This window comes from Radiomyces spectabilis (genome assembly GCF_025331425.1).
Source record: "Radiomyces spectabilis strain NRRL 2753 chromosome Unknown BYT42scaffold_8, whole genome shotgun sequence".
Lineage (NCBI taxonomy): Eukaryota > Fungi > Mucoromycota > Mucoromycetes > Mucorales > Radiomycetaceae > Radiomyces > Radiomyces spectabilis.
Genome location: NW_026251933.1, coordinates 535,197 through 547,531, shown reverse-complemented (window position 1 = coordinate 547,531; position 12,335 = coordinate 535,197). Strand labels below are relative to the sequence as shown.

General features: G+C 45.5%; 6 protein-coding genes across 6 annotated transcripts; 4 read left to right on the top strand and 2 right to left on the bottom strand.

The window, feature by feature from the left end:
- The first annotated feature begins 364 nt into the window (after nt 1-364).
- Nucleotides 365-4,606, top strand: BYT42DRAFT_573377 (uncharacterized protein). Its single transcript, XM_051568719.1, has 4 exons — nt 365-572; nt 630-863; nt 937-1,466; nt 1,529-4,606. The coding sequence occupies exons 1-4, from the start codon at nt 390-392 to the stop codon at nt 4,461-4,463; spliced, it is 3,882 nt and encodes a 1,293-aa protein (XP_051422218.1). The 5' UTR covers nt 365-389; the 3' UTR covers nt 4,464-4,606.
- Nucleotides 4,607-5,224: 618 nt separating this feature from the next.
- On the top strand, nt 5,225-5,818 carry BYT42DRAFT_614878 (S-adenosyl-L-methionine-dependent methyltransferase; the record flags this gene model as incomplete). The annotated part of the gene is made up of 1 exon (XM_051571901.1): nt 5,225-5,818. The coding sequence occupies one exon, from the start codon at nt 5,225-5,227 to the stop codon at nt 5,816-5,818; it is 594 nt and encodes a 197-aa protein (XP_051422217.1).
- A 1,123-nt stretch (nt 5,819-6,941) lies between these two features.
- On the top strand, nt 6,942-7,349 carry BYT42DRAFT_485516 (uncharacterized protein; the record flags this gene model as incomplete). The annotated part of the gene is made up of 2 exons (XM_051563745.1): nt 6,942-7,057; nt 7,163-7,349. Coding segments are annotated over 2 exons (303 nt in total), but the record flags the coding sequence as incomplete, so codon positions are not given.
- Nucleotides 7,350-7,421: 72 nt separating this feature from the next.
- Nucleotides 7,422-8,536, top strand: BYT42DRAFT_374199 (uncharacterized protein). The gene has a single exon (XM_051563277.1). It carries the CDS (start codon nt 7,603-7,605, stop codon nt 8,455-8,457), a length of 855 nt encoding a protein of 284 aa, XP_051422215.1. The 5' UTR covers nt 7,422-7,602; the 3' UTR covers nt 8,458-8,536.
- A 25-nt stretch (nt 8,537-8,561) lies between these two features.
- BYT42DRAFT_645753 (nucleotide-diphospho-sugar transferase) lies at nt 8,562-9,914 on the bottom strand. Its single transcript, XM_051572664.1, has 2 exons — nt 8,799-9,914; nt 8,562-8,731 (listed from the first exon to the last, which is right to left on the bottom strand). The coding sequence occupies exons 1-2, from the start codon at nt 9,860-9,862 to the stop codon at nt 8,617-8,619; spliced, it is 1,179 nt and encodes a 392-aa protein (XP_051422214.1). The 5' UTR covers nt 9,863-9,914; the 3' UTR covers nt 8,562-8,616.
- Nucleotides 9,915-10,306: 392 nt separating this feature from the next.
- On the bottom strand, nt 10,307-12,278 carry BYT42DRAFT_573371 (uncharacterized protein). The gene is made up of 11 exons (XM_051568718.1): nt 12,185-12,278; nt 12,067-12,118; nt 11,949-12,011; nt 11,741-11,873; nt 11,568-11,676; nt 11,448-11,500; nt 11,306-11,389; nt 11,102-11,241; nt 10,928-11,034; nt 10,734-10,861; nt 10,307-10,667 (listed from the first exon to the last, which is right to left on the bottom strand). The coding sequence occupies exons 1-11, from the start codon at nt 12,236-12,238 to the stop codon at nt 10,418-10,420; spliced, it is 1,173 nt and encodes a 390-aa protein (XP_051422213.1). The 5' UTR covers nt 12,239-12,278; the 3' UTR covers nt 10,307-10,417.
- Between the last annotated feature and the right edge of the window lie 57 nt (nt 12,279-12,335).

Here is a 12,335-nt window from a genome sequence, read left to right as displayed (position 1 = left end):
GTGGCAAATCCCCATTGCCCACCGGAAAATTTTTTGACCATACTGTCAGCCCTGTTATCCCAAATCACAACCGACTTCATGCATTTTGTTTCCCGTGCACGAGCACACTCTCACCAGGATTGCTATTATTTAAAAAATGCCGCTCTTGGCAGTTATATAGCGTTCGCACACAATCACAGAAAGACGTACAGGAATTGATGTGCCAATACGAGGTTATTTATCAGCGACTCGGGATTTGTCGCCAACAGAAACGTACAAGATGATCGGCTCACACGCTACCACATGGCTGGCAGATCTATTCTCTGCAGAATGAGTTCGTCGGAGCAACACGCTTCAGCGTAAGAGTGATACTTCAAAGCAAAAAGAGCGATTTCGGAACATCTCTCGAAATGAACCGATTTTTTTTTTTGGGTTTTTTTTTGGTTTTTTTTGTGCCTCGTACATCTTTTGGGCGAATTTGTTTCACTTTTTCCCTCCCTTCTTTCGGTGCTCATGTTGCCATGATGCTGATGGACAACCATTGCATTTCCTCTGAAAACTATCCGCTTTGCACCACTGTCTTGCCCGTCGAGGTAGGTAGTTCAATCGCTTTATTCTCCAGTTACACCAGCAAACTCCGTTACGTGTAGGGTATGACATGCCACAGCTGTGTCAATGCCATTACCAATGCTCTCCGCCAACTCGACGGCATTCAGTCCGTCACAGTCAGTCTTACCAACCAAGAAGCTACTGTTGAATATAACCGTATCGTGACAAGTGAAGCCAGCCTTATTGAAACCATCGAAAATTGCGGGTTTGATGTTCCCGTGTCCGACCCACATACCACCACTTCCATCGTGCCCGTGCGCGGCATGACATGCAATGTAAGTCCCGACTAATATTATGCCCGCTCATCACCAGCTCAGTGACTTACCTCAACACGTCGTATTATACCAGTCCTGCACTCAATCCATCTCCTCGGCTTTAACCAATCTTCCCGGCACAAAGACAGTTCATGTGAGCTTGACTGACGAAAACGCTACTATCACACACAATCCTGCCACTCTGTCTCTCGCCACCATCGTTGACGTTATCCTGGACTGCGGTTTTGATGTCCCCTTGCCATCGCGCACTGGGTTGCCAACGACGACGACAACCAGTGTGGTTCCTGTGCTTGGTATGACCTGCTCTTCCTGTACGAATGCTGTCAAGAATGCATTGAAAGAGAAGCAAGGGATTTCTTTGGTGGAAGTTAGTTTAGATAATGAAGAAGCAACAATTGTCCATGATCCTTTGGTGATTTCTCTTCAAGCCATAAGATCGATCATTGAAGATTGCGGATTTGAAGTTTCATCCCGTCAACCACCGGCTAAAGCGGATCAAGACATTATCATGGCTGTGGATGCCGAATTTCCTATGCAGACGGTTTTTGCTGCGGAACATGTATCAACAGTCCAGCTGGAAGTACGAGGCATGACGTGCGCAAGGTAAAATGTGACAAGAAAAGAGACAGACTGGTATCACACGAGGTACTGATTTTTGCCGACAGCTGCGTGAACAACATTGAAAAGGCGGTTCGAGCCCATGACGGGATCCTCAGCATCAAAGTATCCTTGCTGGCCGAGCGAGCTGTCATAGAATACGATCCAACCTATATACCGACCGAAGAAGCGATTGCAGACTTTATACGCGACGCTGGATTTGAAGCATCTATTGTTCAAAAGGGCGGCAAGAACGCGTTGCAGCTTCAAGTGTTTGGCATGACCTGTGCAAGCTGTGTACATAATATTGAACTCGCGGTACAAAAGCTGCCAGGGGTGAAGACGGCTTCAGTGAACCTGATGACGGAAACTGCGAAAATCGAGTATGACGAAACGATGGTCGGTCCGCGGTCCATTGTAGAAGCCATCGAAGCACTGGGGTTCAGTGCCATTGTGGCCGATCAAACAAAACATTCACAGTTAGAAAGTCTGACCAAAGTACGCGAAATCAAAGCCTGGCGTCGTGCTTTATTCCAAAGCGTCATTTTCGCTATTCCGGTCTTTGTAATTGCCATGGTTCTTCCTGAATTTGCTTGGTCACAGCCACTACTGGATACCCTTTTGGTTATACCTGGACTCTACCTCATGGATGTGGTTCAGTTGGTCCTTACGCTCCCGGTGCAATTCGGGGTGGGACGTCTGTTTCTTGTTTCCGCCTATCGTTCTTTACGTCATGGGTCGCCTACCATGGATTTGCTTGTCACTATATCGACCTTGGCCGCTTTCTCATTTTCAGTCCTTTCCATGGTGCGATCGGTTATTACGGCATCGCCACATCATCCCTCGGTGTTTTTTGATACATCCACCATGCTCATTTCGTTTATTGTCCTTGGGCGGTATTTGGAGAACATAGCCAAAGGGCAATCTTCGTCGGCTCTTTCCAAACTCATCTCTCTCGCACCGTCAACGGCCGTCCTGGTGACCATGGACTCGGATAGAAAAGAGATTATCAATGAGAAACGGATTCCTTCGGAACTGATCGAGCAAAACGACGTTTTGAAAATTGTGCCGGGGGACAAAATTCCTACGGATGGCATCGTGGTCTCCGGATCGTCTTCCGTGGATGAGAGTATGGTGACCGGCGAAGTCGATCCCGTAACGAAAAAGAAGGGTGATACGGTGATTGGAGGGACCGTGAACGGGTTGGGCACATTTCTCATGCAAGCGCTTCGTGTGGGCTCCGATACCGCCCTGAGCCAAATTGTGAAATTGATTGAAGATGCTCAGGTCAGCAAAGCCCCAATTCAGGGATTCACCGATGTTGTGGCCGGTTACTTTGTGCCTTCGGTCGTACTCCTCGGTATTGGCACCTTGGTTGGATGGACCGTTCTCGTGGGGATCTTGGGCGTCGATCATATGCCGACCATGATGAAAATGGAGATCGAGCAGGAAGGCAAAGGCAACTGGTTCTTTGTTTGCCTGAAACTATGTATCAGTGTGATCATTGTGGCTTGCCCCTGTGCGCTTGGTCTTGCGACTCCCACCGCCGTCATGGTCGGCACCGGGGTTGGGGCCGAGAATGGCATTCTTTTCAAAGGCGCCGCTGTACTGGAGAATGGCCAAAAAGTCAACAAGATGGTATTTGACAAGACAGGAACCTTGACGACCGGCAAAGTGCAAGTGGTCGCGTGTGAGACCTGGGATGGTCAAGAAACGGCGGGCCATACCATGCTGCTTTTGTCGGCCATTGCCGAAGCCCACAGTGAGCACTTACTGGGCCGCGCCGTGGTGGCTCAGGCCAAACGCTTTACAGGCATCGACATTATGGAAAATTTGGGCACCGTCACTCACTTTCAAAGCGAGACCGGGTTCGGTGTCGAATGTCAACTCACCCTCACAGACGGTGTGGCGGCTATCGCACACCCCGAGATGCGACACAGTGTGCAAGCAATGGTGGGCAAGCCACAAATAATCGTGATTGGCAACCAAAAATGGCTGCAGGATCACCACTACATTGATTTGAGCAACGATCAGCTGCATAGAATCGAAAAACAACACGCAAAAGGTTATACATGTATTCTGATCGCGATCAACGGGGAAGCAACGGGCTATATTTCCATATCCGATGTTGTTCGTCCCGAAGCACAGCAAGTCATTGCTACGCTACACGCCATGGGAATACGTACAGCTATGGTGACTGGCGACAATGAATTGACAGCACAGAGTATTGCATCCAAGCTAGGCATCACCGAAGTGCATGCGGGTGTATCGCCCAACGGAAAGACGCAAATTGTTCAGCGTATGCAGCGCCAAGTATTGAATCCATTCGCCTCGAAACGATTTTGGTATTGCGGACCATGGCTATTTGGAAGACGAGGATCAAAACGCACTACGGTCGCCATGGTAGGCGACGGCATCAATGATTCACCAGCGTTGGTCGCTGCGGATTTAGGCATTGCTCTCTGTTCGGGCACCGATATTGCTATGGAAGCCGCGGATGTGATTTTGATGCGAAGTGATTTATCAGATGTAGTCGGCGCTCTTGATTTATCACGTAAGATTTTCCGTCGTATTCGTATCAATCTGTTATGGGCATGTGTTTACAACGTGGTGGGTATCCCTTTGGCCATGGGTATTTTCATGCCTTGGGGCTACCATCTGCATCCAATGATGGCAGGCTTGGCCATGGCCGCCAGCTCCGTCAGTGTGGTGGTGAGTAGCTTGATGCTGAAATGGCTCTGGCGCAAACCTGCCTTGGTTCCAAGCTTTGACGACACGGACTACAGCGAAGAACCGTCCATGGTACGGTTAGCGATCGTGCCCGAAGTCCCAGCAACCGAAGAAACCGTCATGGACGCCAATCCACACTGGTATCAGCCAACAACTTCCGTTGCCAGAATCGTCTCTCATCTCCGCAGCTTGTTCACTTTTCAACCGTCTCAGGATTATCAACCCCTTCCCATCACTCAAACCTTTGATCTGGAACCCGTCACCAGCCGCTAAGCCTACGTTTATCTTTATCGATATATCCCTCAAGTATCACTTGGGCTCTTTTTCTTTTAGCATGTATTCCCACTTGATGCTAAATCCTTCATATTCTTCATTTTTTTTTTTTTTTTTTTTAACTATTTGGTAATAAAACGAAGTTTCGTGTGATTGGTAAAAAGCAAAGATTCATGCCCGACCTCAGATAAGGTTCATCAAGGACTTGGGAGGGGGGAGGAGGGGACTGAAAATTTTGGCGTTGGTCTCCGCTTTGAGCAACAACAACAGCAACACAATGATCGAATACAGCAACTTATCGGGTAATAATGATCTTTGAGGTGATACGAGAACAAAAACGATAAAGACGTAAACAATGCTGCATGATTATCATGTTACAGCCAGTCCATGAGTTGCTTGTGCGCGCCCTCTCTATGCTGGACACGAACGTTCATCGGAAAAATAAAGGTATCATCGTGCGGATAGCATGGTCAGTAAAAGATGGAAGGAAATGAAAGCGGTTGATCTTGGAGCATTTTTCAATCGTGTTTGTGTAAAGTAAACTAGAAAAAAGCAAGTCATGTTCATCTTTGTACCTTTCCTTGGACCTTTATGACTGTTCAACGTATCCATGACGGGTTCTGAGGACATTGAAAAAAATAAAAATAAAAAAAACTAGAAACAAAAGTCACATTAAATGCGTGCAGTTAAAAATAAAAAGGCCGAGGATCCAGCGATGCCAAGCTGATGCCCGAGCTCTGATTCAGTGGAATGCCCCAGTCATGTCGGACGACGCCATCGAGACGTTTTTGAAAGTATTCCGTGATGAAGATGATCATTGTCACGATGAAGCAGAGACTGAACCGTTCCCGGCCTATTTGGAGGGAATCGATACTACCTTGGCACCTTTCTGTCCGACATCGGCGAGTCGTGTATTGAAGGCACTGAAGATGGCCCAGTTGACAAGGGGCGATCGTTTGCTTGATTTGGGATCGGGCGATGGTCGTTTTGTTACCGCGGCTGCTGCCATGGGCGCGGCACGAGCGGTTGGCGTGGAGACGGATGATGCATTAGTGGATTTATCACAAACACTGGCCGCGCGTGTTCCGAATGGGGAAAAGACCGAATTTATCCAAGGGGATTTACTGGAAATACCGGCGGTGCGTGAGTTCCAATGGACGGTGATTGTTCTCTTTTTGCTACCAGATCACACGGACAAGTTTGCCGATCTCTTGTGGAAGCACTATGAAAATGGAGCGCGCATTGTGAGTCTGGTGTTTAATCTGCAAGAAATCCCAGGATTAGAACTCCAACAGGCCGACGAGCCTGATGGCATTTACGTGTATTATAAACCTCCCGGGAATTTTTTGGGCTGAAAACACTCACGAATCCCACTCCCAATCCCACATGCTCGTGATCCAACAAAAAAAAAATAGCTGTATAAAAAGAAAAAACTATTCATTTCACGTACCTAACCTTATATTTCCCTTTCACTCATTTTACGAGCCATTTATTTATCTCATCTTTTTTTTATTCTTTTCTTTTCCTCTTTTTTTTTTTTTATTTTTTTACCAAAGTCTTATAAAAAAAGACCACTGTCATTCTATTTATTCACGGTTTTCTTTTTCTTTCAACTTTTCGACATGACGCGGAGAAAATCAGTTCAGGAACTCGTTAAACCATTACGAAAGCTTCACATGCTGAATGGGCAGTCATCCAAAAGGTAACCCACCATGACTTACCTGAAACAGTTACTGTCGGCATGACGACTGATGGGGTGTGCAACAAGTGTCCTCTGCGAATATCAACCGTACTAAAAGCTAGCTGTACCAAATAGTGAGTTGAGTTTAGTGCCCGAAAAAAGAGCAGAGGACCATCCACAGCACGATATCCTTAGCCGATTACCACGCGAATTAGCATTGTACATATTTCAACAGTTATGTTTTGATGACCTCGTTACGAGTCAACTTGTAAGTAGAAATGGGAGGGCAAAAATAGATTGCAAGGTTTCATCAAGGTGCCTATGCGTCTGAGCTGTGTGTGAAAATCAGGAAAAGAAAAATTGCAGTGAAAGGAAATAGATGAAAGGGGAGTTTTTTTTGGTTTGCCTTATTTGCGCATGTGGTACATTCAAAAAAAACACACACCCAAGTCAGATATTGTTTGTGATTGGCTGAACAAGTAGGTGGATAGGTTTGTCGTTTATGGTGTCGGATTGCGCAAGACACTTCCATTTGGCGAGCAAGGTGCATTGAGATGTGGCGTCGATTTCCAGATATCTATTACATGTTCACGGGGTCCGGTTCACTGACCATGCCTTGGCAATCCCGTTACTGCCAGTCGATGATGCGACTCAACTGGCGCATGGGTTTTGTGCAACGATCACAAATGATTAGTAACGAAGGCGGGCGCTTGCTTTCGGTGAAACTGAAGGATCATTTATTGGTGACCTTGACGGAGGATAACATTGTACGATTGTATCAATACAACGAACCGCACGGATTTCGATTACGGTCCAAATGGAGTTTTGGTGATGCAACGCAGCGAGCCAATATTGTGGAATGTATTGATATCCTGCCGGAGATCAATACGTTGGTCGTTGCTTTCAGAGGATCGTAAGATTAAAGTTCCCTTGATTTCCAGCCAATGGCAAGACAAAAAGACGTTGGGAAATGTGTTGTTCTAAATCGGGATCTTTTTCCTTTTTTTTTCTCATGTAGAAAATGCATTTTTTATGACATCAATCGAAAGCATAATACCGATCCTATTCAGGTCCTGAAAACAGGGGGTCATCCTTGGTTCGTACCGGATTTTATTACCCTCAACCATGATTACTTTGCTCTTTCCGGTCGCAAACCATCCGCCGTGTTTGTTTGGAATTGGAGAAAAGGTGTACGATTATGCAGCAGGGTAAGTAAACACATGACAAAAAATAACCTGAATCTCTATGGATCAATGCGAAACGCGATAACTGATACCTTTCTTTTTTTTTTTTAAAAAAAAAAAAAAAAAAAAAAAACAGGTCTTTGATAATCAACCGCACAGCGTGTATCTCTCCAATCATAATCTAATCACCATCAGTGTGGATGGTATTGTCAATGTGTTGGATATTTTTGATCCGGGAAAAGAAGCGGTGGCTTGCCGATTGCCACCCTGCAGTATGCCATGTCTAACTTACGATGGTGGCGTCAATATTGTTATGGCCCCCTTTGCTTCACGACGTATTCACCATTTTCAATGGGATGCCTTGCCAGTACCCATGTACGACAATTACGCGTCCACTTCCAATTCTACCCCCAACGAAACTTCAGCCTCCACCACCGCTGCTGCCCCCAACTCCGTGACGCCTTGTCAATCCACTTCGACACCCCATCCGTCGGAAACCAACGTCCCCACTTCCATTTCAACCTCCTCCTCGTCTTCTCTGCTTAGTTCACGCCGTTTATCCAGTACACTTACCACTTTGCTGGGCCGTCACAGCAAAAAGACCAAATCCACTGATCTGTCTGACCATGCCCCTTGTGCATCCACTGAAAAAAAATCAGCGGTACGACTAAGACGGCACTCTTCGTACAACGATTACGGTTATGCCTGTCAAATGCGCACCGCCGAATACATCAGACAGTACAGATCCAATAAGCTGATCAAACCTGTCCACCCCGATTTTTCCGCACGGTTAAAACTTATCAATTCTATCCGCACTACCCCCTTGGGCCGGCCGGCTTTGGAAACGGTCAATATAGCCATGTATCACGATCATGTAGCGACGGTGAATCGGTATGGTGATATCGCCTTGTATGCATTGAATGGTACCACTGCTGCTCGCGTCAGTACACATGATGGACAATGCGAATGGATAGAGAATAAAGCCGACTTGCGGGATGATGACGATTTATCAGATGGATACAACTTTGTTCGCTCTCGCCTTGCCATAGGCAGCCTTGGCATTGTTTACGGTGGTCGCAACGGCCAACTTTGGTGGTTGGACTTTGGCTGCAAACCGAAAAGTATATAACTGAAACAGGAAAATAATGTACATCTTATTGTTCTTAATTGAAAAAAGCTCTTAATGATTAAACCTGACCCACACAAGCGTTTCAAGTTGGTTTACATCTTTTTATATAATAGTTAAATCAGTGTAATTGATACAAGGATTCTGAAGTCTACGCTTCTTTTACATGATTGTTAGTCGGCACAACGGTTCAAACGTTTTGTGATGGCGATATCGAATGTGGCACCATTCCATTGTTTGTGATTTGACATCAAGCATGGTTTGGACGGCATAATATCTGCAGAATAGCAATGCAGATTTTTAGCGTAGGATTACGGTTCCTTTCATGTTACGGAGAAACTTACCGAAGTGGCGCGTCGCCCCATCGATCCCAATAGATCATGTTGGTGTCGTGCACTGCATCGGTCAATTGTCGCATTGGTTCCGAACGCCAGGTAGGAATATGTACAATTTCAAAATTGTTGTAATACATCAGTGGTTGGATCGCATTACGCTCCGCAAGAGTCGAAGGAATGGATAAGCAATTCTTTTGTGATAAAGCCGCACAAGTAAGATCGGGAATTATACTTTGGTGGGACGGATCGCGTCGCCAACGGTCAAAGAAGCTGAGTAATCCGTGAGTAACGTGGCGAGCATCGGTGACGACGGTGCGATAGCCGTATAACAGACGATGGCGACGCATGTATTCAAAAAGATCGACGCTAACTGGAGAGAGAATTTCCGAATCATGATCCAATCGCCAGTAATAGTCCAGATCTCGAATGGCAGGGTGATCAAAGATGTCTTTGAAGAAGAAATGGATCATGTGATTGTAGCCTGGAAAAGCACGACGATTTGTACTTGTCAAGCCGAGTTCATGAGGCGGGTGTCGAGGAAAAGAAGGCGGTAGGTCGAACTCGATGAGATAGAATGTGATGTCAAGCTGAGAAGGCCACATATTGCGATAATGCTTTTGATACTTTGGCGTAAACGGGGATTCGTGGAAAATGAGGATAGGATAAGAAGGGTAATCTTTGCTGAAATTTTCATATAGTGACCAGAGCGATTGATTGAATCGCATCATTTCTCGGTGATTCTCGGCCAACGGACGATCCAGAAATTCTATCAAGAACACGATCGCTGCGTTCACATGGTGATCTCTTGTTGTCTCTCTGGAGACAAGGATGGAGTCTCTGGAAAAGTTGGAAAATGGTGGTTGTCCCTCACACAGGGTTTCATTTTGTATATCCATGGGCAATGGCGGATAATCAGTGACATCGTAATTGTTTATGTGCGCAAGTATCGATTTTCCATCGGATTGAAACGAGGGAAACATAAAGTAGGCATTGAGATAACGCTTGGCCAGCAGAAGCGAGATAAAAGAACCAATGCACAGTAACAGAATCAAGTTTGAAAGTTTGCTAATCATTATTTACAGAAAGGGAAGCATGGATATTAGAAAATAAAGTGCAAGAACGGCAGAGACGCGATGATCAATCTAGGAAAAATAAAAAAAGATCTTCAGAAACCCACTAGAGGGAACAATGACGAATCTTGATGATCGTTCAAACCTTATATGGTTAGTCATGGATCGACACTTGGCATGGATGTATATGAAACTCCGAACACCAGCTTTGTTGACACCAGTGGCAAATGATTCCATGGCTCTAAACTCGCGTTCATTGTTATTCTGCTCTGGATGTTCGTCGAGGCAGAATTAGGATTGAATGGCGAAGCTCACGATTACAGGAAAAGGTGAAATTCAGACGCTACTGCCAATGGTTTTATAAGGGTAACAAGACAACATTTGCTTGCTGTTCACATTACTTTCAAAGGGACAGATGATGTTTTTTGGCGGTGTCTCGGACATGGCGTTCAATCTATACATCGGTATCCCAATTCAGCAACGGCCCGTTTGAGGGTATTTTATCCTTTTTATGATGAATAAAAATAAAGTAGCTCTGTAACGACAACCATCTATTTTTTATTGGCAGTCTTCAGTCACCGGTTCATCTATCTTGAGCTTTTTGGCTTCTTCTTTTTCATTGGGTGTATTTGCTTCCAATGAACGTTTTTGGCCTACTTCTGCATCTTGACTCTGATCCGTTGCATTTTCTTTGTCTTGCTGCTCGGTTTCAGTGTTCTCACTGCCCTTCTCTGATTTAGCAGCTTCCAATCTGGCGGCTTGGGTAGCTTTGACTTCGTGATAGTAGGACTCCAATCCAAAAACCTCACTAAAATTCGCATCCGTCAGGAGTTAGCATCCAAGAAAAAAGAAGGATATGAACAGGTTAATTTACCATAATGCAAGATTCGATTTGGCTTTTTGCATTCGCGCATATCGTTCGGATTTCGTGTGTTTTGGATCGGTGTTCATTGACAATAGGACATATTTGGTGTTTTGGTACATGTTGTCCATTTCCACACACTGAAAGATATACATATCAATAAGTTTGACGATCAAAGGAAAACAAGGATAGCAGGCTAAACTTACGTGTTTCAAGTAGGTTCGGACCGCTTCGTCGTAGGACAAGGGGCCTTCTTTGCGGAATGCCGATGGATTATACTGGGCACCACGCGCCATCATAGCTGAACTGCAACCTACATGCTTGGTCAGTCTCTGTATTGGGCACTGTCGTCTTTTTCTTTTTTCGTTTTATAAACGTACCAGTGAGCCCCTTTGCTCGCAAAAAGTCATTGTAGTTATAAATGTCACCATTTACGGCAACGGGTATGGTTTTCACCGCCTCGACGATATCCTTCAAGGCCTCCCAATTGGCAGGGGTCGATGAACGTTGATCCTTGGTGCTGATATGCGATGCATGGTCAAAATTTGCAGTTTTACATTGTCTAGACTTCCTGAGACACTCACCGACAATGGACGGTCAACAATTTGACGCCAGTTGATTCAATCATTTTGACCAGTTTGATCGTATCTTCCTTGTTCTCCAAAAGTCTTTTCCTGAATATCAGTCTCTATTCCTTGCTCTTTTATGCCAGCAATATTAACGTACCTGATCTTGCAAGAGACAGGCAGACCAGAATGCTGCACAAGGTTAACGAGGATCTGAAGATAACAGATTAATGTACTATCCAACTTGTATTTATCACGACACCCTGGGTGTTCAATTCACCTGCTTCAACTTTTCCGGATTGGACAACAAGGCGGCGCCCATACCACCCTGAACAGAGAACTTTTTGGGACAACCACAGTTGAGATCGACCGCTGCCACATCTTGTTTTCTACCGCCGAGTTAAAAAAAAAAATTCCATATTTCATGGTTCAAGCCCATCATTGAATCCTTACAAAGTAAGCGCTGCCTGCAGCGCCAAGTCAGGATCAGCGGTACCCAGCTGCAAGATCACTTTTCCCTTTTCCTTTTCATGCGTACTGAAACACATGGCGTGGCCCTTCCAGTACTCAATAGCTCCAGTCGCCACTAAGATTTTCCATAAAGCTTTGCATCAGTCTTTGTTCTCCCCGCGTTTTTAACATGATCCATGCGAAGCTTCACCATTCACTTTACGCACGGAGCCAATAATGCGTTTATCAACTAATTCCTCGGTCCAAACAAGATCTGTTATGCATTGTTTGTTAGATCATGGTTATTTACGCAATTGATATGGATTTACCTGCGCCGTAATCGAGGGCGGTCAAGCGCATAGGCAATGTGCCTACTCGCACCTGCAGAGAAACGACGTTAGAGTTGATTGGGGTTAATCAATTTGAAATGAGTCGGTACTCAAGTACCATGGGAGCAAGCACCAGCTTGTTGGCGTAGTCGATAGTTTCTTGATCTGACATGCTTCAAACTCCAAATGCACTACAAGATCACTGCCGCCACGCTTGACGAAAAGAAAAAAAGAGTGGCGAGGCTGGTGGACATTCAAAGTCCGATTCT

Bases quoted from the DNA above. Each gene is read 5' to 3' on its own strand.
- BYT42DRAFT_645753 (XM_051572664.1), bottom strand. From the start codon at position 9,862: ATGATTAGCAAACTTTCAAACTTGATTCTGTTACTGTGCATTGGTTCT. The intron at 8,732-8,798 runs GTAAGTTTCTCC...GCTATTCTGCAG, and splicing joins TGGGGCGACGCGCCACTTCG to ATATTATGCCGTCCAAACCA.
- BYT42DRAFT_573377 (XM_051568719.1), top strand. From the start codon at position 390: ATGAACCGATTTTTTTTTTTGGGTTTTTTTTTGGTTTTTTTTGTGCCT. The intron at 573-629 runs GTAGGTAGTTCA...CGTTACGTGTAG, and splicing joins CCACTGTCTTGCCCGTCGAG to GGTATGACATGCCACAGCTG. The intron at 864-936 runs GTAAGTCCCGAC...GTATTATACCAG, and splicing joins TGCGCGGCATGACATGCAAT to TCCTGCACTCAATCCATCTC.
- BYT42DRAFT_573371 (XM_051568718.1), bottom strand. From the start codon at position 12,238: ATGTCAGATCAAGAAACTATCGACTACGCCAACAAGCTGGTGCTTGCT. The intron at 12,012-12,066 runs GTAAATCCATAT...AATGCATAACAG, and splicing joins CGCCCTCGATTACGGCGCAG to ATCTTGTTTGGACCGAGGAA. The intron at 11,677-11,740 runs GTAAGGATTCAA...ACTCGGCGGTAG, and splicing joins CTGCAGGCAGCGCTTACTTT to AAAACAAGATGTGGCAGCGG.
- BYT42DRAFT_374199 (XM_051563277.1), top strand. From the start codon at position 7,603: ATGCCATGTCTAACTTACGATGGTGGCGTCAATATTGTTATGGCCCCC.